At 38.6% G+C, this 25,534-nt stretch overlaps 1 protein-coding gene and 1 non-coding gene across 3 annotated transcripts; both read right to left on the bottom strand.

The window, feature by feature from the left end:
• Nucleotides 1-6,232: 6,232 nt before the first annotated feature.
• On the bottom strand, nt 6,233-13,642 carry LOC106427541 (homeobox-DDT domain protein RLT2). Of its 2 annotated transcripts, none has more exons than XM_013868267.3 (19): nt 12,891-13,642; nt 12,662-12,787; nt 12,143-12,583; nt 11,970-12,052; nt 11,486-11,884; nt 11,314-11,403; nt 11,070-11,234; nt 10,762-10,984; nt 10,548-10,648; nt 10,367-10,453; nt 10,144-10,296; nt 9,905-10,060; nt 9,628-9,837; nt 8,914-9,546; nt 8,334-8,825; nt 7,736-8,263; nt 7,556-7,660; nt 7,247-7,486; nt 6,233-7,166 (listed from the first exon to the last, which is right to left on the bottom strand). In XM_013868267.3, the coding sequence occupies exons 2-19, from the start codon at nt 12,783-12,785 to the stop codon at nt 6,399-6,401; spliced, it is 4,998 nt and encodes a 1,665-aa protein (XP_013723721.1). In that variant the 5' UTR covers nt 12,786-12,787; nt 12,891-13,642; the 3' UTR covers nt 6,233-6,398. The 2 variants fall into 2 exon arrangements, with proteins under 2 accessions (XP_013723721.1, XP_013723722.1); XM_013868268.3 differs by having other exon boundaries at nt 11,985-12,052.
• Nucleotides 13,643-23,056: 9,414 nt separating this feature from the next.
• On the bottom strand, nt 23,057-23,163 carry LOC125590752. Its single transcript, XR_007326756.1, has one exon. It is a non-coding gene; the product is annotated as a small nucleolar RNA R71 (small nucleolar RNA).
• Between the last annotated feature and the right edge of the window lie 2,371 nt (nt 23,164-25,534).

The following is a 25,534-nucleotide window of genomic DNA, read 5'->3' as shown; positions in this document are numbered from 1 at the left end:
ATACCAAAGAGGTTGACTTGAATCAGAAGACTGCAACTGTATATCGAAATCATAGATTAGTTGGATTGACTGAAACCGAACCAAATTGCTATTGAACTAATTTTTTTTTTTTTGAACTAATTTTTTTTTAAGTCCTCTAAGTTCTTAAAAAGTATTTACAAGACATGTGTGTACAATAATTTGTTATAGAAATTCGTATAGCATACCACAAAAATCTTTGTACAAATTACCTTGAGAACATGTGTTATGGTATTATACTGTTGTATACATCGATAATCTTTGTACTGTGTAGATTAGCTTGTTAATGATGTAATCAATAATAAATCTAGTGGGAAAAAAAAACTGGAATATCATGTAAAATAAAAATAATTTTGAGTGATATTCGAGCTTAATGAAACATCTTATTTAGTTATTGTAAAACGATGAGTGAGAAAGAGAATCCATGGGTTTTTTTAACTCCGCTTTGATTCTCTGTCTGCTATCTCTGGTAATTAACCCTCTATTGACCACCTCTTCCCCTTCTTTCGATCATAGAACATCATTTAAATGCTTAATCAATTTGGAAAATGTCATTTAGATGTTTTGAACTTTATGTGAAGTCCTATTAATTTGGAACATCATTTAAGACTTTTTGAGAAGTAGACCAATTAAGTTTTTAAACCAAAAAAAGTAGACCAAGTTTTTGACACGAAAACATAATAGAAAAGCAAACATGATTTTCTTTTCTTACGACACATTGTTGTAATAATGATGAGAATTATAGAGTACAGAAAAATTAATGCGGTTTAATAGCCCATCAAATCAAATTACATTGATGAATAGTAGTGGCGACATGAACTGTACAATTTTGGCATTTAGTTTTATGTCTATCAATAAAGTTTGATACTCCTTCCGTTTTTTTATATAAGTCGTTTTAGAAAAATTTTTATATTCCAAACTATATAAAGTTTTTGTTTTTCTATGTAAAATTTATTAACACTTAATGTTATATGATTAATGATAATATATCTTCTATTTTATTATTGGTTGATTTGTGGTTAGGTAAATAATTAATAATGTTTTTGTTTAGAAAATATAAAAATTAATGATTTTTTAAATAATGTTTTCGTTTAAAAAATATAAAAATTAATGATTTCTTAATCTATGTGCACAATTCTAAAACGATTTATATTAAAAAACCGAAAAAATATCATTTTCTTGAGTGACATTTCACAGAAATGTATAAGCCGTCGTACGTGTGTTTCTGGAAATTCGAAAGGTAACTGTAATGGCAACCTTACTGATATTTTTATTCTCTGAATATCTCTAATGTAAAAAGTCTATTTTTTCTTTCCAAAATAGAGTAATTCAATTATGGAGTGTGTTTTGCTCTAATTTTTCTTCGTTTTGGTGTAAAAATTGAGAAAATACTATATTTCATTTATATAGTAAATCCATTTTTCATCAAAAAAGTGAAGCACACTTAGGTCATAACGATCTTAAATGTGTGCTTTACTTTTTTGATGAAAAATGAATTTACTATATAAATGAAAATAAATCTTGGAAGTGTATCTAATGCTATCGAGAGATGGTGCTGACATCCGGTCACTGTTGTTATCAAATGATCTCGAAGGAGAGTCAACAAGAATCGATTCTTTGCAACATCATTTTTTTTACTTCAGGTTCACAAATAGTGGTGAGCATTGTTTTGATACTATTATTTGCCATTCAAATAATATCTGCAATTCATGAAAAATAACATTTTCGTAGACGTACTTATCAGCGGTAACGGTTGGATATTTTTTTTTTTTTTTGACGTCGAACGGTCATTCTATTACTCAAGCTTGAGGTGGTCTGGGTAACCAGACCGGAATAGAACAACCAATAAAAAGTAACTCTCTCCGAAATGTCCTAGCAGTCTTAGCTAAAAAGTCCGAAAACTGATTGCGCACTCGTGGAACATGTATGATTTTGAAGTCCGGAAAGCAAATCTGCAGTGTCTCTATCTTCTCCAATTCTGTCGCAAATCTTGGCCATTTTTGGAGTTCATTTATCATAGCAATCATCTCCTTACAGTTTGTTCCAAAGCTCTGACATGGCGAGTTTTGAAGCATGTTCTCCATCGCCCAGCGCAGTGCTTCTATCTCAGAATGCAATGCTGATTCACATCGAGTGAAGTTCCGTGTACCCATCAGTTGTATGTTCTCCCCGCTATCCATCCAAGCCCATCTGCATCCACTGAAGCTATCGGAAGCTGTCCATGATCCATCCAGGAGGCAAATATTACCCAAGCTTGAGACTTGGTTTTCCTCATTGTTGTTGTCTTGCACTACCGGTGGTATCAACTCGTTTGCACTAAACCAGGCTTGGCATTCGCTTTCTGCATATCGAACTAGCTCCAAATGATCTCTGTCTATTCCCCTGAAGAGCTTATCATTCCGAGCCTTCCATATATACCATATTATCCAGGGATAAGGATCCCTGTCTTGGTCTAATGCTATGATATTCTTTTTCCTCCAGAATAGATAGTCCATGTTTGTATAGACACTTGACGCTGGAAATATGCATGGACTTGTTGGAGTCGTCGATAAAGACCATGCTTGCAGAGCAGGAGGGCATTCAAATATAGCATGAGTTACAGATTCATCTGCCTCCCCACACCTCGGGCAGTAGTTGTCACACCGCATATTTCTTCTCACTAGATTTCTTGTTACTGCCACCTGACCCGTTATCAATTGCCATATTAAATGACATACCTTCCTAGGCGCTTTCAACTTCCAAGCAAAGGCTTGAAGTTTAGTGATACTTGGTTCCACTATCAGCTTTTCCTCATCTGGCTTCAGCAGATTTTGAGCAACCCAGTATCCAGACTTAACTGTGTAATGACCATTCCTCGTGTATTCCCAACAGAAAGAATCTTGACGATGAGTAGAGCTTATGGCCATACTGCGAATAAGTGGTATATCACCAGGATGGACATAGTTCTCTAGCGTCCCTTCCTCCCATTCCTTCGAGTCCTGGTTAATGAGATCACTAACTCTCATGTTCGGGTTCATCACAGGCGCTACAGGTATAGCTGGTCTAGCAGGTCTTGTTGGGATCCATGGATCCTCCCACACCCTAACTTCATAGCCAGAATGAATCTTCTGTCTGATCCCCATGAGTAGTAGTTTCCGTGAGGCGGAGATACTTGTCCACACATATGATGGACTATTAGAAGAGACTGCTCGCAATGGCGAGGTCATCCTATAATATCTACCCTTCAACACTCTGGCAACGAGTGAATCAGGGTACTGTATTAGTCTCCATAATTGTTTTGCCAGTAATGCTAAGTTGAACTCGTGAATCAATCTGAACCCAATTCCTCCTTCCTCTTTTGGTAAACAAACATTTTCCCATTTCGTCCAATGTATCCCTCTTTTTGGGGGATTCAAACTCTACCAAAATTTTGCAATGGCATTAGCGAGGTTCTCACAAATCTCTAATGGAAGCAAAAATGTGGACATGACGTATGTCGGGAGAGCGAGTAGAATGGACTTGATCATTACCTCCTCCCCCCCCTTTCGAGAACCATCTACCAGATGAGTACATTGGTACATTCCCTGTTAATATCAAGTACGTAATAACATGTCAGATAAAATAATTGTGAAATTGTCCATTTCCGGTTCTAGTTTCTTGAACTATTCAGGTCGATTTTACAAGTTACAACCATTTCAAATACATTGTACGCAGACAACTCCCCACACGTACTAACAATGAATATATATATATATATATATATTGTAATATGTTAAGAAACTATACTGACTACTTTTCTATAAATTTTGATTTACTTAGTTTTTTTTTGAGCAACTTGATTTGCTTAAGTTATGATGTTATAAGTAAATAGTTGTCCAGACTATCAATACAAATGAGTTCATTTAAACTTAAAGCTACTTTTGATTTTTTACAAGACAATTTTTTCCCACTAATACACTTCTGAAGGAAACATTTATCTCATTCTTTTTTTGGCATCTCTCTTTTTTTTTTCTGCTAAATATTTTTTTTTGGCATCTCTCATTCTTGTCTTTTAAATGCTTTCTAGTCATATACCAAATCTTTTACTCATTTCGTTTAAACACAAATAATAAACGAACACAAATAATAAACGACGTGCACATATTTCTTTTTTACGCAAACAAACTAAAAGATATTTGGGAAATCTGTTTTTTTAGAGCAAAAAAATGGTAACTATGTCCCTTTAGACTAAATTATACTACTTTATGTCCTATTAGACTATTTTTTTCCAAAATGGCAGTAATGCCCTTAAAATTGTAATTTTTTTAAAAAGATATATATTGAGTTCGACAAGGGGGATCGATCGATCCCGATCATTATTCAGAACAAAAAAAAACGTGAAATATACATTGATCGACCTGGTCCATTTCACTCGATCGGCGAAGGTCGATTTACACAGATCGACCGATCTGTAAGAATAGATCGATCGATCCCGTGCCGAGGAAAGAATCCCAAATCGATTTGTTTGGTTTTGTATGATTATATCCGGATTGATTCCCACTTGATTTGAACCGACCAAGCATGATTTCAACTCTTTAAACTCGATTTCTCTGGGATGAAAGTGAATATTCTCAAATATTCTCAAATATTTGAATTTCTAAAAATAAGAATTTGAATTTCTAAAAATAGGACACGTCTCTTCAAGAATGTTCCATCGACAACAACCAGTAGCACCCCTTTGAATTTGAATTTCTAAAAATAGGATATTTTTTCTCTGGGATGAAAGTGAATATTCTCAAATCGATTTGTCGCTTTTTCTTGTTCCTTTTTCCTTTTTTTTTTAAATCGATTTTTTTTAAAAAATATAAAAGTGAATATTCTCAAATATTTTGTTTCCATATTTTTAGGAACTGATTTCTTATCCGTAGAATACAACTAATATGTAGAAATCAGTTTCTACAGTTTTTTAGAATTATAGTAATGTTTAGAATTTGATTTCTACATGTTTTAGATTTATAGTAAATCTGTAGAAGTCGGTTTCTACATGTTTTAGAATTAGATTAATGTGTAGATTTTGATTTCTAAGAATTTTAGAATGGTAGGTTAAGCGCGGAATGTGTATTCTACATATTTGTAGAATACTCATATTTACGTAGATCACGTATTCTAAACATTGTAGATTCAATGAAAAAAGTAGATTTCGTTTTCTACTTCATAGAATGTCATTTCTACTTTTTTTAGAACATAGTCTGAAATTTATAATTTTAAATTTTTTATAACTGGAAAATATACCATTAAGTTCATATAGGTATTTAAACAAATGTTACTATTTTTTCAAATTTTTTTTGTTTGTAAAACTATTTATTAAAATTATTTTCATAAATATTAAAGAGTATTATAGAAAAATATGACACAAAATATAGATTAGTCTAAAGGGACATAATTACTATTTTTTTGCTCTAAAAAAACAGTTTTTCCAAGATATTTTTAGCTTTTACTTCAATAGTACCATACTTGTTCTTTTTCAAAAAAAAAAATCGGACAATAGGAAAAAGAAAACTTTTGGAGACTTGTCTGTCAATCTTTTGAAAGACGTCCAGACTTACATATAAGACACCGTCTTAATTAAATTTGTAGGATTTTCCTTTTAGATGAAATAATGATAGAATAAAATATTAATTGAAGTTACATAATTGAAATATTTGTTTCCGTTGTATGATTGAGATGATATTTTAATATAAGAAAAAATCAAGAGACTGGTGTGATATGTGGAGAAGATGGTTTTGTCTTTCTTGTGTCATGAATGGCGATCAGTTCTTTGTCTGTAAGTTCAAAGAGAGACATATGCGCGACGTCGTTCTCAATCCCACTAGCATCTCTCTCTACAGATCCAAAGTGTCTTGTTATCTCTTTCCTTTTTTCTTATTCTCTTACAACGCAACGCCATCAACATTATTAATGTAACAACTTAACAAACTTACAATCACAATAATAACGAGTTAATTTGAATATTTTGTTAAACAAAAAAATCGAATATTTACAACGCAACACCACCAACAACAGACCAGTCAACAGTGTGAACCGGCCATGGTGTGCAAATTACCCAGAACAAAGTGGCTGTTTGATAAATAATTAAAAAAGTAGAATATGCTGTAAACCAAAAGCACATGACCAGACCGGATTATATATTTTTTTCCTTCGTAAAGTTTCGGCTATCCAAATTTTTTATCGAATCAAATCACGATTTACACGTAAGTTAACTAATAATATAACCGTAGAAGCTTATACGATGAAGAGATCAATCACACTGATGTTACATTTTCTTGAAAAAGGGTTAATGATAAATGTTTAAACTAAGAAACCTTGTGGAAGAATACAACAAACAAAAAGACACGTTGACTAGTTTCCTGTCTCTTAATTAGTCACTGAAAATCAGAGGAAGACGAAGATGTAAGATCAGGATCTTCAAACGGAAACCTTCTCTGAGAAGCTGCTGCTTCCATGCTTATCATCTCCGACGCCTGCTCTCTACCACCATCAGAATCCTCCTCGTTTATGTAATCTTCATCTTCATCATCAACGTTCATTTTCGTGTCCATGTCTTCTTCTTCTTCTTCTTCTTCTTCTTCTTCGTACTCATCATCACTATGTAAGCTAAACTCACCTCTACCTACTAATTTACTCGATTCCCCAAAGTCATCAACCGGAGCCATGACATCATCATCATACTGAAACGATCTGCCCGAGCTGCTAGCTTCTCCATCATCATCAGGCGTTTCGACCCAACCGTGAAGATTGGTTTTGGCATTTACATTAACTTCCTTACCCCGACGTCCTCCTCCTCCTCCTCCTCCTCCTACTCCTACTACCTCATTGGATATACCCAGCGTTCCTTTCGTCGGTCTTGTTCTCGTGCCGCTGCTGCGTCGTCCTTTCTTCCTACCCCCACGCGGTTGAGCTCTCGGCCTCAACATCGGTTCGCCATTTGAGTTTGCTGCACCTCGTGGTGGTTTACCAGAAGCCGGTGATGGTTTCTTGCCACGTTGGGAACGAGGCCGGCCACGTCCTCGTGGTGGTCGACCTCTACCTAAACCCGGCTCCGTGTCTTCCTGAGCGTATGCAACTTGCACCGGAGTAGCCTCGATTACGTCAGTTTCTTGAACATTCCTCAGAAAATTCGTCTCCAAACCCTTAAAAGAAGAATTTTTTTAAAACTGTATGAATAAATCATAACAAAAAGAATCAGTATTCAGTATTTATATAAACTTACGACAAAATCTTCAGATTCTTTGTCCTTTTGAGGATCCTTGTTTTGATCAGGTGTGTAAGCAATGGAGCTGTCGAGTTCAAAGAGTCTCAAAGCTACACCTCCCGTGGTCTTCGGTGTCCACGGTAGTACTTTAACATCTCTGAGAAGAGCTTCTTCTGATAAATCCAATAGTTCACAAGTTGTTTCAAAGTTTGAAGACAGGAAGTCTCTCTTTAGCGCGACCTCCAACATCGTCAGAACCTGAAAACAAGACGGATTCAAGAACTGTCCGAAAGATCAAATGCACAATTTGGGTAAAACATTGAAAACCTGATGAAGTTCTTCAGGGGAACTTGATAACAACAGCTTAAGACCCCAAGTTTTTCTGAGACTCTCTGTCCAATGAGTTTGAAGTCCTTCGGGTGGAAGAGAAGCCTGTAGCCATGGTTGAAGAAGTTAGAATACACATTCATAACACACTTATATGATGATAAGACTAGAATAACTCACTTCAACAAGTGCTAACTGAATCTTGAGTAGTCTTATCCTGAGAGGAGACAGGTGCGAGCCACGCAATATAAATCCAGTATCTTCTCCGAGTCGAGCCACTTGGTCAGCAAAACACAGTTCATTAACATCCAAACCACCACTCATCATCACCTGACCACAACCAGGGCAGCAAACATCCACTGCAAAGTGCAGTTCCCCACAGCTTCTGCAAATGTGGAAAAGCGTAGTGCTCTTCTTAGCACCGTACTTAAGCGCGGATAACGCACCAGGATGAAGCATATTATCCCACATCCATCTCTCAAAACTCTGGAACCGTTGCAACACTCCGCATCTCTCACCATCCCCTAGCTCTATCTTAAACGTTGACAAGATGTCCGCAGTATCAGAATCCAAGTCTAATCCGGTACTCGTCTCCACATTCCTCCTCACTGCTTCTTTAAAAGAAGCTTCCATCTTTAGCAACATGAAATGCAGATGTGATTCACGTACACCACGGACATCTAGTGACTTCACCAAACAGTCAAAACCCTGAAAAAAAAGAAGCATCTATCCATCAAACAAATGTTCAAGAAAATAGTTTTTTTTTTTCAAATATTACCACTTCTGAATCAATGAGTCTCCATCGACCATCCTGAAGCTCAACGAAAATCCTACCACAACCAGGATCGTTCCGAGAGGCGGATGCTGAAAACCGCCAATAACGGTTGCGTCTTCGATCTAGACCGAGCGGAAGTGACCTGTATACATATAGCTCTTCAGCTTTATATCCAACGTAGGCTTTCAACTCTGCACGTAGCCTTTCTCGGTCCGCTGTGTAACTCTGCTGCTGCTGATGATGATACTGCAAATTCTCCATTCCAGCAACGTTCTCTTGCGACTGCAAGCTTGGTCCTGCGACATCGATCTGTGGAAGACTCAACGGGTCCTGTGAGGAGATTGGTGTCACATCCGCTGATGGGCTTTCTTGAATCTTCGGTGTTGGGTATGAGAGGTAATTTGCACGGATCAAAGACTCTTCTTTCCATCGTTTGTCGAGTTGAACTTCACTCCACATTTGTTTCTTTAACGCACTCGCAACTTCCAAACGTTCCTGCACGCAACACACACAATAACCTCCTCATTATTATGGTAAAAGACTCAAATGAATGCAAAGTTTTGAGACTTTTTTTTTTAGGTACCTCAAGGGAGATTCGGATTGTGTTTCCTTCGATTGCAATACCAATCAGAGCGACAAGTGCGCTTAAGCGTTCCTCGATGCTGAGACTCGAATAATCTCCTTCTACGAGTCCTTGCACCCATTGTTCTCCAAGTTTGCTCACGTCAAAACAGTCACCATCATTAGCCACTGCATCCTGTTGATCCGGTAAGATGTCATCTATTTTCTCATCTTTTGTAGATTCCTCAGGGAGAGAGGGAGTAAGAGGGTTTGCCTCCGGTTCTGTTTCCAGTTTCCCATTTTCCAACGAGGGTTCTACACCGGTTAACTTTCCTATCTCCTCCAGAGCACCAAGATCTTCCTTTTTGAGGTTCAAATCAACCTCTGGATCATCTCCTACATCGCTTTCGGAATCTTCTTCTCTCTCAGCTTCATCAACATCTTCCACATCGGTAACACCGCTCTTGAACATGCGTATTCTCTCCCTCGCTTCAGCGAATATAGTCTCGGCATCACCTGCGTCTTTTCTATATGAAGGACGCACACAGTACGTAGAAGGAGCCACCCTCTCGAATAGTTTTGTATCTCGAGACAACGCAGCAGCAACCGAGGCTTCCGGTGTCCTGCTCGTAGTTAGATCCCTCAATCCTGATTTCTATGATCCAAAATAAGAAAGAAAATTGAGAATGAAACCAAAGCTGGTTAAAGTAAGTTTCAAGAGAAAGCAATCTTTTACCTGAATCTTCTCTGCAACCTCGAGGATTGTCAAACCCTTTTCACCCTCAATAGACAGGACGTGGAAGGCAGCGAATTTAACTGTGCCTGGAGTCAAACGATGCCGTGAACGTCGCAGATTAGAAAGACCCTTTTCTTGCATCTTGGCAAAAGCATTCTCGGCTGCTGCTCCTATCCTCAAGTTGAATATCACGTTTTCAGAGTTGTTGGCCTACACTTGAAAGATAATAAGGTAAACAGAAGCCACTAAATACATTAGAAAAACAGATTTTTCCCACCTCGCTTTCATCGTGGACAGACATGGTTTTAATGTCCTGTTTCTTTAGCTCCGGTCCAAACCCGGCAGAGAGAGCGAGTTGTCTCAAGATCTCAGGCCAAGTAAAAACATTCAAGTTTTTTCTCCAGCTGCGTATGTCAAAACCCCACGCATATGCCTAAAAATCCACAATTGCAACATACAAGATTAGGATGAATACATTAAAATCGTTATAAAGACTTCAAAATGGGGTAAACTTACACCCTCTACGACATGAGGATGGCCCCCTCCGGGATTAGCTGCGGCGTTCTGGTTTGCTCCGACGCCGACTGAGAGTGTTCTTGCAACACCTTCAATATCTTTGATTATAGTCTTCAAAAGAACAATGTGTATCTCTCCCATCAGTCGTGGGTCCTACATGACCAACAAGGGAATAAGCAATCATGTTACTGATCTAACGCAAGAAAGAGAGATTAACACTTACATGGTCATGGAATGCTTGAGTAAACTCATCCAGAGTAAATGGCCAAAGGCCAAGAACATCCGCAAAATTGATTAAGAATCTCCACACCTATATTGTTTTTTTTTTTTAACCAAATCAAAACATTGGTTACTGATATAGTTATTATATTCACATATAAAAAAAACAATACGGAAAAACTCACCATAAGAAGATTAGCAATATTCTCATCAGAACCATTCCATGGTTTCACAGCAAAAGGCTTTTTCAAATTTACAGATGTTGGTGGGAATGTCACCTGCTTATCTGAAATAATATATAATCCATCAGATAGATATAAGAAAGAAAAAAATCTCATTAACAGCTGAAAAGACCGAATCTAAATTATTAAAAGTTTATTAACTTATTACGGTATTCACCTCTATATGCATCGAGGTTCTGTAGAGCCTCAAAGTCGAGTGCGATCATTGAAGGCAATCCTAGGGATAACGCAGCCACCTCCATGAGTTCTAAGCGTTCGTCTTCAATAAGTTCCATTGATTCCTTAGCAATCTTACGAGCCATTGCCCTCTCGTTAGCAGCTTTAAGCCTTGCAATCTCTTTCACCCTACGCATCTCTTCTTTTTGTCGCATCTTCTCAGCCTGGTCCACATTTACGAGGTCCAAATGAGAAAATAACACTTCACCTAAAAGTTCTGAAGGTACTTAAAGGTGCGCGTCACAATACCCTGATTGTTTCTTTCTTCAAGAACTTCTCTCTTCGCTGCATCTCTTTCATCTGCTCTTTGAGGTACCTCTCTTCCTCTCTCTGCCTTTCACGTAAAAGCCGTTCTTCCTCTTTCCGTCTTTCACGGTCTTGCCTCTCCATTTCTTTCCTTACTTGCTCCTCTCTCTACACAACAAACTGACACACTGAGAAAAAAAAACCCAACATTTAATGAAGTATGTGCTTAGCTTAAATGGAACAAGACCTTTCGTCTCAGCATATCTTGTCTCTCAAGCTCTTTTCGGATTCTCTTCTCATGAGCCTCCACTTCCCGAGCTATTCTTGCTTCTTCACTCTGTAATTGAAAATATATAACGAGAAGATGAGGGTAGAAGTACCTAGCACTTAACATTAAAAAGTCAGTCATAGATGATTACCTTGCGTTTTCTCTCCAGTTGCAGGAGAACATCATCATCATCATCATCACCATCATCCTCATCATCATCAATACCAACTTCTCTCTCGGACTTCACAAAAGGATCCTTGTTTCCATGTAGAGCAGGATCCACGTAGCTCTTCTGGTACGGTGAGTCGTATTCGCCCAAGACGTGCCCTGGTTTGACGTGATGAGCTGAAAGGTTTAAATTTGGTATCTGTGGCGAAACTTTATAGTCATCCCGATGTCCACCAGAGACTGATGAAGCCCTCATAACCACCGAAGCATCAAGTGGAACTCCATAATGATGCGACGCCGGAGAAGCTCTTTCGGAATGATCAGTCCTTGAAGATGGTTGCTCCGGAAGGAACTGATACTCACGAATAGTCCTCACAGATTCCTAAAATGATAGAAATGACCAAATTATTAGTTGAGTACGAACAAGAAAACACATGAGCAACAACAAAAGTAAAGAAAGAACTAACTTTAAGAGGCTTTACATCGGACCGGACATATAAGTTGGTCTCAAAAGCCGGCCTAGTCGCTGCCTTTCGATGGGTTGGCATCTCTGCTCCACACACAAAAGAACATCATTTTAGCTTATTCAACAACAATTGTTCTATCAATAATAAGCAGCTAAATGGTAAGACGCATATACCTATAGGGGTCCCAAATGCACCAGGAGGTAAAGGATCAAACTCCATTCCAAGAATGGGTCCGTCTTCTCTCAGACGCTCTCCCAACTGAGCTTCCACGTAACCAATTGCTCTAACCTCAGACGGAGACGGTTCATTGAACCGCCTAACCACCGTTACACCACCACCACCACCGCCTCGAGCGGTTCTTCTGGAATCAAGCTCGTGAGGAAACGAGTTATGCTCATTTCCCGCCACCAAATCAGCGGCATTGACGGCGGCGGCCTGTTTGGAGGACTCAGCCGCCGAGGACGGTGTGGACTCTTTACGCTGGCGTTTGGTCGGAGTTGAAGACTTCCTGTCTTTAAGACGGCGGTGACAGAACCACATCTGTAACTGCCTGTCGGAGAGATTAAGCTGAACTGAGAGATCCGCTCTAAGAGCTTCCGAAGGATACGGCTCAGCTGAAACCATTACAGTGAAAATTAAAACACTGCAATAATGAAGTAAAATTAAAAATTAAAAAAGAAAAAAAGAGAAACCTTTGTAGGTGTTTTCAAGAACTTCAAGCTGAGCAGCTGTTTTCATTTTACGTTTACTCTTACTCTCAGTAGCAGCAGCACCTTCAGGTGTTTTGTTCTTGTCTCCTTCAGACCCATCTTCCATTTCTACACAATAACCCCCAAATCTCAAAAACAAAAATTCGAAACCCTAGAATTACAAAAAGCTCATGGATTGATTTTGGGGGAAAAGAAAAAAATCAAAACTTACTTGAACAGAAGGGATCAAAACAAAAGCTTGAGAAGACTGGTGATGAAGATATGAGATTAAACGAAAGGATTGTTCTTTCTTCTTTGAGGAGATGATGAAGAACACGAACACCGTTGGATTGTTTTGGTTTGACGAAAAAGAGAAGTAAAGAAGAATAATAATCAACTCAAAAAGAAAAACAAAATAAAAAACTTTTCTCTCTCTCTCTTTCTCTTTCTCTTTCTCTACGGTTTCTACTACTACTACTAGGAATGTGATTGGGGATTTTACAAATAAAAATCATAAACATTAAACGTTGAGCAATATCGACAAGATCATTAATAAATCCGAGAATCATTTTCTTTTCTTTTTGTTTTAGAGGTGAAATATATAAAAAAATATATTAAAAGAAATAAAAAGGAGAAGAAGAAATCACGAAGAAGAACAGCAAGCGAACGAACAACACCCACAGTGCTTGTCTGACTTTTCATTTCCACAATTATAATCACACCCAATTTTTTGTTTGCTTTTCTTTTATATTGTTGTTTTTTTCTTCAGTAATTTTTTAAGATAAAAAAAGAAGAAGATATGATAATGAATTTTTGATGGATTGAAGAAGAAAAGAAGAAGAAGAGGGGTTTTATAAAAATTAATTAAAAGTTTGTGTGAATTGTCAGATGCTTTTTTTTCTTTGTTGGGTTTTCGGGGAAATCGAGGGGAGTTTGATTTCAGGAATCGCGTTTTCTCTCTCTTTCAATTGTTTCTCTCTCGTTGATTTAAATAATAAAAAAACGTTTTCTTCTTTCGACCTTTTTGTCGCTTGTGTTTGGATCTATGACTCGCCCATTTTTTCGTAATCTCGGTTCGTAAAGCCCGCTATAGAGACCATACAAAACTTAAAAATCAATGGGTCCAAATTAAGCCCATTTAATATACTGTCCCAAATGTTTGCTTTTATTGTTAGAGCTTTAGCCTTTAGAGAGAAAAGAGTCTAAAACTCAAAACTTTCTCGACTGTATATACAAAAGAAAGATAAAAATTAGCAGAAATAGAAAATGGGCTTCTTCTTTTTTTTTATATGGTTAAATGTTAAATTATTATACTAATTTTCAAATATGTGACCGAAATTACAAAGATAACTAGTATCAGAGTGCGAGAAAATAAACTAAACATAAGAATCTAAAGATAGTGAAAGAAACCCTATATCATATCAGGACAAAGTCGAGAATCACCTAAGCGACGAGCCAAGCTCAAACCAAAGAATCCGAACGAGAGTCAGGCACCACGAGCTACCGAGAGAAAGACATCTTCAAACCTTGAAATAACGGCTCATGTAGCTTCCGATCACTCAACCAAAACCAGACCCGGCCAAAGAATCCGAGCACGAGCAAAACTCAACACACCCGACAACTCTACCTCCGACGGCACGAGAGCAAACCTCCGAGCGGCGATGTCGTCGTTCGTAGAGATGTCCTAGAGATTGTCGTCTCTGGTTCACCCCTCTATCACCGTAAACACCCATTGAACCGATATTTCATATAGAGATAACGGATCGCAATGCAGCTTACTCTCTGGAATCACAACCGCAAGTGTATGAACCCCTCGTTAGACCAACTGCTGTACTGCAAAAAGAACGAAACCCATCCCATCAACCGAGTTTAGACAAATGACTTTATTACCTTATTTGAGAGAGTGAATGTTGTGGAGCACTCAAGATACAACCAGACCACACCAGCAAGCCGAATAACTATTCTAGAAAGAGAAGTGAAGAAGTTCAAGCTCGCCTGAAAGTACAGGGGCTGCCACCACCATGCACCGCCACAACCTAGCCATAAAGCCACCAGAATGCCACAAAGACGAAGAGACCGCCTCGCAAGGATCCCCTGCACATAAAAGGAGAAAGAGAGCTCGAGATCCACGAATTCTCAAACCCTAACCGAGACCACGCCGGAGGAGAACCACCACCACTCCACTGGCCGGAGGAGCAAACTGAACACATACCAGCTTCTCAGATATCACGCACCTCCACTCAAGCTAACGCGAGTCAAGCGAAAAAAGCCCTTCCAGGCAGAGACTCGCAGCTACCGAAGGAACAGAGACATGGAGGAGTCTGCACCGTCCTCCAGCGTTGCATCCTCCGTGATCTGACTCGAGAAACCGGAAAATCACCGGATCTAGACCAGAAAGTACCTTGACTCACGCAAGTTAACCGCAGAATGACAGAGAGGGAGACAACGACGAGGATTGAATAGAAGACGACGATGACGGGAAAAAGGAAGGAGAGCAAGTCCGGCGGTCACCTGAGACGGTGGCGACAGCCAGAAAATGAATGAAGCGGCGGTGACCCTAGGTAGACGAGAGAGACGAGAACTTAATAATTTAATAAATAAACGCATTTTTCTGTCTGTGAAAATGTGCTTCTTGTAGCACAAAAGGGTGAATCTCACAGCGATGACCTTTTGCTTCGGTTTTAGAGTAGGCAGCATGGGCTAGATTTCATAATTTCGTAAACTATTTAATGTACTTATATATAGGATCCACTTATATATAGGTTCCAAATGGTAACATCAGATTTAGTAATATAAGCTGTACGTAATATGTTTGATTGAAGAAAAATATTTTGCGGTTTTGGTAAATAAATATTTAACATAATGTGAAATATTTTTCAATATATAATTTCTAATTCAAATTTGAAAACATTGTGAACATTGTGTTTTGATATTAACCTAGTCACCAGCTTTGACGAGTTTAACCGGCTTTTCAATTTTACAGTGGTCCGGTGAGAAATTGTTTTTTCTAAAGCTTTTTATAATTTTTTTCATTTTAATTAATAAATAAAAACTAATGTAACTGAGTATTTGAATTACTTATTAATTGTTTAGATTAGGCCTCGGCAAATTACCTAGTTTTGAACTAGATCCGATTTACCGAACCCTATATATATATACAATATAACCTCTTTAAATTAATACTCTATAAATTAGTATACACTAAAAATCTCTATAAAATAATACAATTTTATAGTCTCAAATCGAGTTTTTGGTTCAATTAGTATATCGAAAATTAATAAAAAAATTATAGTTTTGGTGTAGTCTCAATATTATTAATTTATAGAGGTTTCACTGTATAAATATATTAAAGTTAAATGGTGTAGCCAATTATTAAAAGATTTCCAATATTATTTGTGATATTGCATATATTCGTTTATGTACTTGTAGCCGACTAACTCTAATAGAAAATGAGATAAAATGTAATAGCTGGTTATTATTAGTGTGGATCCATACATTAAGTTGTATCTAGAAAAGTACATTGCATTGTACTATTGTAGTTGAACTGTTGAGGCTCCATTGCAATCACCTCGCCTTAACTTAAACCTAACATACCAGCTAATTTATATATGGTATATATGGGAAACAAGTGTCTTGACTTAAAGGTAAACTACCAGCTAATGTATCGGTTACTCGGGTAAGTTAAAGTATTAATACGCTAACTTTTAGATTAACTTACAAGTTGGACTTTACTTCTTAACAAAGTATCAGAACCATTTCGACCAAATCAAGGGAACAAATAACACACACAATCACTTCACCTAACTGCTGAGTAGTTAAACTGCACTAAATATATCCAGTCTTTTTGGCATTTCGTCCCTAGAAAAGTTAATGCCTAGTTATGGTTCGGGAGCAACCTCCTCGACATAAATATTAACCTCCCATGTCTCATTTGTAAGTCCATAAAGACACAAGTTTCCTTTGTATGTTCAAGTAAAAACAGAATTACCCTAAGAAGAAAACCCACACAAAGCATTAGCATTAGCTTCATCTTGGTAACTAACATGTAAACCCTCACAAACACTTGAAATAAAAATGCTGCCAGATATAAGCTTTGTAGACATAGGACTCCTGAATGAGGTGGGAGGGGTAAGTTCGTATTATTAAAAATGGCACAGTGCCAAATTATAGAAAATGTTGTGATTGCTAATTTCTTAACTTTGTTTTTATTGTCTTGAGAAACATATAAAGTTTTTTTGTAATTGAAACTCTTTGTTAATTCTTCCTCTTGTTAATTATCTTAAAACAATATGCTGATTGGTTCAAACTTCGCATTGTTTTGACCATGATAAAATAAAATTGATTTGTTGGTTACTATTAAGATGTCAAATGGGTTATCCACGTCCAAATGGACTTGTCTAGATAGACATTTTTTGTATTAATGGCCCAAATATGACTATTCATAAATATGACCAAACTCAAATGTAATCATGACTAATAGGTTATCTACATTGTCCAGTTAATAAATTAGACGTGTCAAAATGAGATATCTATGTCTAAGCACCTAAGCGATCATTTTTAATTGGCCTTTTTTGTGTGTTTGAACATTGATGATATTTCTCAAATAGACTATGACTTAGATTTTTAAGTTATTTGAGACGTCCACTAACCAACCGGTCCAACCCACTATTTGTCTCGAACAAAATTGGGATTAGTCCATTTAACCCGCTTCGGATATCGGTTTATCTGTAACCGGCCCATTATATTTTGAATGCGAGCCATTTATATATAACACATCTATTTGAGATCCTTATAGAGCACCCTTAACTCCTAGTATCTAAAAACAAAAATCTAAACCACAAAATATTATTATTTATATTTGCATTAGATTAAATAATTAAATTTCACTTTAATTTCAAACTCTATCCAGTTAGTTACAGAATGACAAATGGCTTATAATTTTCGAGAGGAGTTTTTACCGGTCTTCATTTCACAACCTGCTGATCTTTCTCTTTCTTACTATTCCCTTTTTATCATTTTATTTTTTAGATATTTTTGTTAGAACCTTACCATTGGCAATGCTCTTAGTTACCATAATATATTTTTCCGTTAGGTATGGTTTTGACTATTCTTCAAGCGTGCCAAATGGTTGATCATGGAATAGAACTATAGAAGAGCCGCTACTACATGAATCATCTTTGTTTAACTTGGTTAACCAACTTGGTAAGATTATGAGGATCAAACCTAGCTACACCTGACACTACATTAGGATGAGCAGAAAATGTATTGATATATATTATTCAGCATTCACGTTCCCTAGATCAAAAAAAAGCTTGTCAACAGAAAAAGTGATAATAACAACATTTCAAACATAGTAACAATAATAACCGAATGTTGATCCGACTAAAGATAGATCATGAGCCAGGTTTCCAAGACCGGAAACTTGTTTTCCTAGTAGTTCAGAGGACATGCAAAATGGGTTCTTAACAAGCCAAAAGAGCTTCAAATACGTAAATTTCCATTTATGACTGAAACTTGAATTGATAAAAATTATCTCAAATATGTTTTAAATGACAAATCTTTATCCACCAGCCAGTGTTTCTTTTCAGGATGTCATAAGGAATCTGATCAAAATGCACAAAACATACAACTCATCTATCATCTATATCGAGTCATTATTCAGATCAACCCAGCAACATAATTTTTTTTTATCAAATAACAAACACATAACTTTCTTTTGACAAATATTTGAATTCCATTAAAATGGGCAGAGTTTGTAAAATAGTTTACAATCGGTTATGTCTGACTATGAATTACCTTGGCAAAAAAGAATAAAACAAGGTAAGCATAGAATGTTTTTTGAACTGGAGTTACTTGTGAGCAAGCCAGAGCTGCATACGACTGCAATTGTGTCTTTGATTCCTCTTAGAAAGTATTGCATCCCTTATAAAACGATCAAGAATCTTGAAGACAATGGTCGGGGTCGTGGAGATGTTATCAGACCAGATAGAATAAATGGTAGCATGAGATACCAGACGCTTGAGGAGTGTAGGTGCAGTCCCATCACCGACACTCAACCAGTGTGAGAATGCAGTCCAGGTGTGGAAACCGAAACCAAAGTAGCCCAGCCTTATCAGACAAAGAGACCAGAGTTCAGCACTCCATTCATACCGAAGAAACAAATGATCCATGTCTTCAAAATGAGAATTGCAAAGGCAGCAAAGAGTAGTAATATTCATTCCCCAATTGACTAACCTATCTCTGGTGGGCAACCTATCAAGATGAGTTAACCACATTAGGAATGAGTGTTTTGGTATGGCACCTTTGAACCAGACATGGGAGGACCAGGGTTGAGTCGAAGCTCCTTGGCGCACAGCCTCCCTTGTGTGATTTGCTGAGTATCTGTCCAGTGAAACACCATCAACAAGCCAGACATACGAGTCATTTGTGGTTTGAGTCGAAGGCAGATGAATTGTTGTGAGGTACACTTGAAGCAGCATGAGATCTAGCCCCACGAAGGGCCCAACCCGAGGGAGTACAAGCTTCAGAAACAGAGGAATGAAGAGGAACAGCAAGACTGCGTGGACCACCATGTCATATGTGCTCAATGAGTTGATCAAAAGGCGTCCATACATCCCACCAGAAGCTAATCATTCTTCCATCACCTACTTTTGCATGTATAAAGCACAAAGCAAGGGGACGCAACTGTAGTAAAGACTGCCATGCCCAAGACTTAGATTTTTCGGCATCACAACTCCAAAGATTATCATCTCTCATCCTGTTGGATTTAATCAATTCAGCCCAAGAGAAGATCCATTTTCAAAGAGGATCCATAGCAGCCTTAAGCAGAGAGTGATGTTCCATTTGTTAAAATCTCTAAGCCCCAAACCTCCCTCTTTCCTAGGGAGGCATATAGTAGTCTAGGAGACTTTGTAATTCACTGGCTGTGATCTTACCACTCCATAGAAACCGAGAGAAAAGGCTTTGGATCTGTTTTAGGCAGCCTTTGGGCAGGAGGAATGTAGACATCCAGAAGTTTACAGTCCTATATATCACTGAAGAGAGAAGCTGTTTCCTACCTGCGTAAGAGAGAGCCCTATTTTCCCAGCTGCCAAAACAAGAGGACAGTTTGTCAAGTAGAGGTTGGTAGTCTGAGATTCGGAGATTGCGGTGCATCAAAGGTAGACCGAGATAATGTATGGGCAGTGAACCAAATGTGAATCCTTGACTTGCCAAGTCAGAGGTTTCAGCATGGGTCATACCCGCAGTAAACAGTTCTATTTTTAGCTTGTTCATCGATAGACTAGACCATCCAGAGAATAACTCAAAAGTGTTTGAGATTGTCTCTAAGGAGGATTTCTCACCATCAAAGAAAACCATTATGTCATCTGTAAAGGCGAGGTGGGTTACTGAAGGATTTGACGCCATTGGGTGATATTCGATTGATCCATCAACATGTTTGGAGTTTAAGAGCTGAAAAAACACCTCAATACAAAGCACGAATAGTTATGGCCAGAGGAGATCACTGATAGACCATGGTTTTTACCCATTTTTAACCATCGTTTATGAGTGTTTTAAGATATATTATTACTATATAGAATCTATTTAGAGTAATTACAGGTTCATGTACTATCTGGAAGAAAATGATGTATTTGGAGCTATTTGGAGACTTTCTGAGCTTTGCTGGATGGTCAATTATTTGTCAGAATATCGACCGATAGTTACCAAGGAATATCGATCGATGATGAGCTCTTAATATCGATCGACGGCGAAGCCACCCGAGAGTTAATGACAAATTAGAAGAATTAAAGTTTCACAAAAGTTTCAATAATTACATTTTAAGTCTCTCGCCGTCTGTTAGGCTATTTATTAGGGTTTTGTATCATTTTAGAGGCAGACTTGCTTATAGACCTTTTAGACCTAGTTTAGAGGAAGCAAGAAGCCACCATTAAAAGGGGATAGCTTAGAATTGGAGAGATAGATCAACACTGCAAAACAAAGAAGATCTTGAACTTCTTTGCTTTTATTCATTTTGTTGCTTACTCTATTTACTCATTTTATTTAAGTATTATTCAGACCATCATAACTATGTGTTCCATGAATATGTCTGAGTAATCTCTATTGTTAGATTTAGGTTTCTCAATAGGTTGATAAATGTATTACTGACAACAAAAATTGTTAGGGTGTTTATAAATATAATTCTTTCATCTAGTTATGGTTAAAGCTAAGTTTAGGATTGATCACTGATATCTTGCATATTCACATTGTTTTATCCATTTATTCATGTGCATTTTCATCATATAGATTAGGATTAAGCCATATCTAGGTTGCATTTTGCATACATATGTCTCTATCAGGTATTGGAGTACCACATGGAGTTCCTGGAGACACTTGGGTGCATTTGGAGCTCAAAGGAGGTGATTAGAGTGATCTTTTGACGAGCACTGCCTGGAGCGACCAGCCCAGAGTGACTATCTCAAGTCACTCCAGCCAGAGCGACCTACCGGAGCGACGCCATGAACTCGCTCGCCCTATACGCTTCGGAGCGACCTCCTAGAGCGACAAGGCGAAGTCGCTCCAGCTCCTAGAGCGACCTCACCACAGCGACCAGTCCAGAGCGACGCGCCGAGGTCACTCGCATCTCACACCCCTCTCGGAGCGACCTCCCAAAGTGACACCCCGAGGTCGCTCGCGTCTCTATGGCGAGACGACACGAAGCGAAGCCCGGAGCGACCTCTCAGAGCGACCCACTGAGGTCGCTCCCGAAGGCCAGAGCGACCTCTCGGAGCGACATGCCGAGGTCGCTCCGCGTCTATTATTGGGTCGATTTTCTATTTTACTTAAGGGCATTTTGGTCATTTCATGATGCACGTTTTTAATTTCTAAAACCTATGTTTTAAACATTTTTTTGTAGCCACCAGGCAGACTATCTTTGGGGGGATCTATTGAGAAATACACAAAAACTCTCTTGAGAAGTTCATCTCTTGGATTTTGATTGTTATGTTCTTGTGTTATTGTTGATTTCTTATCTATTTCTCTACATGATTAATCTGAAATCCAATATGGGTTTAAGAGGAATCATGGAGATTAGTGAGTAATCACCTTTTGAATTCATGGGTTAGGGAGATTAAGGGTGATTAGGTTAGTTCTAGGATGTTTTAGTGTAGATCATTCTTGTTCCTTGCTAGTAGAGTATTCTTAATGCATCTTCTGAGTTGGCCACTCAAAAGTTGATCAATAGGCATTTCCCACCCGAAAGGTGTTTGATGAAATGCCTGAGACAACTCTCCTAGGCTTTTAGTATACTTTGCCAAAGACATTTGTTGTTAAAGATGCTAAGATAGCTAATAGACTTGTTAGTAATGATTGCTTTCATATTATTCAACCAAAGACATTTGATGTTTGAGATATGTTAGCAAATGAGCATTCATCTAGACATAGAGCTTGCTTAGAATTGTGTCTAGGCTTAAGGTTGATAGTTTGATTGATCATTTGCCATCCTTAGTTCGATACTTGATCACCCAAGGTCTAATCCCTATGCCCATGAGTTCTCTTTTCCCTTAGTCAAGAAAGTATCATTCTGTTATTGCTTTCTAGTTTTAGTCATAGCTTAAAACCCATCTAAATCATTGGTTGCACTTAGATTAAGTGAGTACTTGCATTCTCAGTGCTTTGATATCCCTCAGAACTGGTTCGACAATCACTATACTACAACATTTGTCTTAGGAGCCTTGAAAACTCCTAACATCAAATTGGCGCCGTTGCCAAATTCTGAGTAGATTTGAACATTGAGATTTAGTCACTTACTTGAGACTAAGTCATTTTTATTTTCTTTTGTTACTGATTCTTCTTCTTCACCTACCTTTAACTTTCAGGTGTATGAACTTGAGGAGCAGGGGTCCAACAAACCTAGTTCCAATAGTAGCAGACATCAGAGCTTTAGAGAGGGAGTGTGTTAGAGCTAGAAGAGAAGAAGAACAACAAGCCCACTTGCAGCGATTGGATATTGATATGGCAGATCCACCGCAAGGGGCAGAACACCAACCGCGGGCAGCTCGACCCATTGGTACTTATGACCGGCCCAACATTCTTGGTCATAGACTAGGAATCCGAGCACCGGCTGTGGCAGCCAACAACTTTGAGGTCAAGTCAGGACTCCTCAACGTGATCGAGAACAACAAATATCATGGCTTGGCTTTAGAGGACCCATTCGATCACTTGGACAGGTTCGACAGCTACTGTGGGTTGTCAAAAACCAATGGTGTGTCAGAGGATGCCTTAAAGCTGAAGTTATTCCCTTTCTCTTTGGGGGATAAGGCACGTCAGTGGGAGAAGTCTCTACCCAGCGACTCTATCACTACTTGGGATGAGTGCAAGAGAGCATTCTTGGAGAAATTCTTCTCATCCTCAAGAACTGCTAAGCTGAGAAATGAGATCTCCAGTTTCCAACAGAAGAACTTGGAAGGCTTCAGTGAAGCCTGGGAGAGATTCAAGGGCTACCAAGCTCAATGCCCACACCATGGTTTCTCTAAGGAGAGCTTGCTGAGCACATTCTACCGTGGTGCTCTTCCTAAGTACAGGGCCAGACTGGATACAGCTAGCAATGGGTTCTTCTTGGGGAGAACTGAGGAAGATGCAGAGGAGCTGGTTGACAACATGGTAAAGAGTGATGCAGTCTACAGTGGAGACCACGACAGAAACAGTCGAACAGATGATAAGCAGACGAGGAAGGAGTTGAAAGCTCTACAGGATAAGATAGACATCCTCCTTGCTGATAAAGCCACACAAGAGCAGCTGCACTTTGTTGGTAACCCAAGCCAAGAGACACCACCTGTTGTCCATGAGGTTGAGGGTTTGGAAGGTCAGGAAGAGCTGTGTTTCATCAACAACAATGGTAGCTGGTACAAAAAAGAGCCCAACTTTCAGTACAACAACTACCAACAGAAATCCTACCCCAACAACCAACAGAGTGGTTATCCGCCTCGAAACAACCAGCAAGGCAGCTATCAACCTCATCAAAACCCCTCATCTGGTTCCTCTGCTCCTCAAGAGAGCAGCACTGACACCCTGCTGAAACAAATCTTGGAGTCTCAGACTAGAAGTGAGAAGCATGTTGGTTATGAGTTGAAAAACCTTCATTCCAAGATTGATGGGAGCTACAATGAGCTCAACAACAAGTTCTCACATCTTGCTTCTACAGTCAAGAATTTAGAGAATCAGTTTGCTTCCATGAACACTCACCAGACTCGCCAGCAAGGATCTCTACCTGGAAAATCTGACCAAAACCCCAAGGAGGCCAAAGCTATCACCCTTAGGAGTGGTAAGCAGTTACCTCCTACAACCCTCACCAGGGATGCTGAGAAACTAGGTGAGGAGGTGGCCATCAACTTAGATGATGAAGTGGTGATTGTTGATGAGAAAATCAATGATGAAATCTTGGAGAAGATTGTGGAAGCCAAGGGTAAAGGAAAGGTTGGGGAAGAGAAGAAAACAGTGAAGGATGGTGAAGTTCTTGCTCCAGCAAGTGAGAATTCTTTTGTTCCTCCTCCCTATGAACCCAAACTACCATTCCCTGGTAGATTCAAGAGGCAGCTGCTAGAGAAGTACAAGGCTTTGTTTGACAAGCAAATGAGTGAAGCTCAGGTTGCAATGCCCATCATCGATGCTTTCATGTTGATTCCTCAATACAACAAGTTCCTGAAAGATGTTGTAGCTGCAAAGAAGAAGGAAATGGAAAGCATGATGATTCTTACCCATGAGTGCAGTGCCATCATCCAAAGGCTTGATGTTCCAGAGAAGTTAGAGGATCCAGGATGCTTCACACTACCTTGTGCTCTTGGACCTATGGTATTTGAGAAATGTCTCTGCGATTTGGGAGCTAGTGTCAGCGTGATGCCTTTGTCTGTTGCAAAGAAGCTTGGATTCACTCAGTACAAGAAGTGTAAACTCTCTCTGGTGTTAGCTGATCGTTCAGTGAAGTACCCTGTGGGCATCTTAGAGGACCTACCTGTGAAGATTGGAAAATATGAGATACCTACAGATTTTGTGGTGCTTGAGATGGGTGAGGAGGCTCAAGACCCATTGATTCTTGGAAGGCCATTCTTAGCTACAGCAGGAGCAATTGTTAAGGTGAAAGAGGGCACGATTGATCTCCATTTGGGTAAAGGGCATGTTCTCCACTTTGACATCAAGGAGAAAATGAAGAAACCAACTGTGTTCGGGCAAGCCTTCTACATTGAAGAGATGGGCACTCTTACTGATGAGCACCTTGAAGAGTTACCACCTGAGGACGACGAGGAGGGAGCATCTCCCTCTACTCATTCTCCATAGAAGGTAACCCACTACTTTCCCTTGTATATACCATTTCGTTTTTGCATATTAGTTTTCTTTTTTTTGGGTATCTCTCTCTCCTTGACAACACCGAGACTGTGTTATTTAAGTTTGGGGGAGGTACCAAGTATTTGATCACGTTTGCTTTGATGATTTTGAGTCTCATGCATTGCATTATACATATGTATTTGCATAAAAAAAAAATTCATTTAGTTTGCATCATTGGCATTTCTAGGAGAGTCTAGAGCATATAGGTTGCATTTACTTGCATTTGGAGCAATGAGTTGAAATGCCTTGTAAAGAACACTACTTGCACCTGAATAGCTTATGCACCTCTCAAAAAACACTTGTATGCTTCGAGCCTTGAAGACTCTTCCTGAAACTTGTTGATTGCTAAAACTCAGTCTTTGAAGCCAACTACAACCTTATTTGAACTGAACAAACTTAATGCTTCTTGCTCATGGTCCCTTGTGTACTGAGTCATGGCTATACACACTTGAGTTGTCACATCCTTTATGCCAATCTTATTTTGACAAACTCTAGTGGTAGACCACTCCCAAAACCTTT

The sequence above is a fragment of the Brassica napus genome, chromosome C7, assembly GCF_020379485.1.
Source record: "Brassica napus cultivar Da-Ae chromosome C7, Da-Ae, whole genome shotgun sequence".
NCBI classification, from domain to species: Eukaryota; Viridiplantae; Streptophyta; class Magnoliopsida; order Brassicales; family Brassicaceae; genus Brassica; species Brassica napus.
This window is presented reverse-complemented; position numbering and strand designations above follow the sequence as displayed.

Bases quoted from the DNA above. Each gene is read 5' to 3' on its own strand.
- LOC106427541 (XM_013868267.3), bottom strand. From the start codon at position 12,785: ATGGAAGATGGGTCTGAAGGAGACAAGAACAAAACACCTGAAGGTGCT. The intron at 11,404-11,485 runs GTAATCATCTAT...TTTCAATTACAG, and splicing joins AACTGGAGAGAAAACGCAAG to AGTGAAGAAGCAAGAATAGC. The intron at 10,061-10,143 runs GTAAGTTTACCC...GTGGATTTTTAG, and splicing joins ATCCTCATGTCGTAGAGGGT to GCATATGCGTGGGGTTTTGA.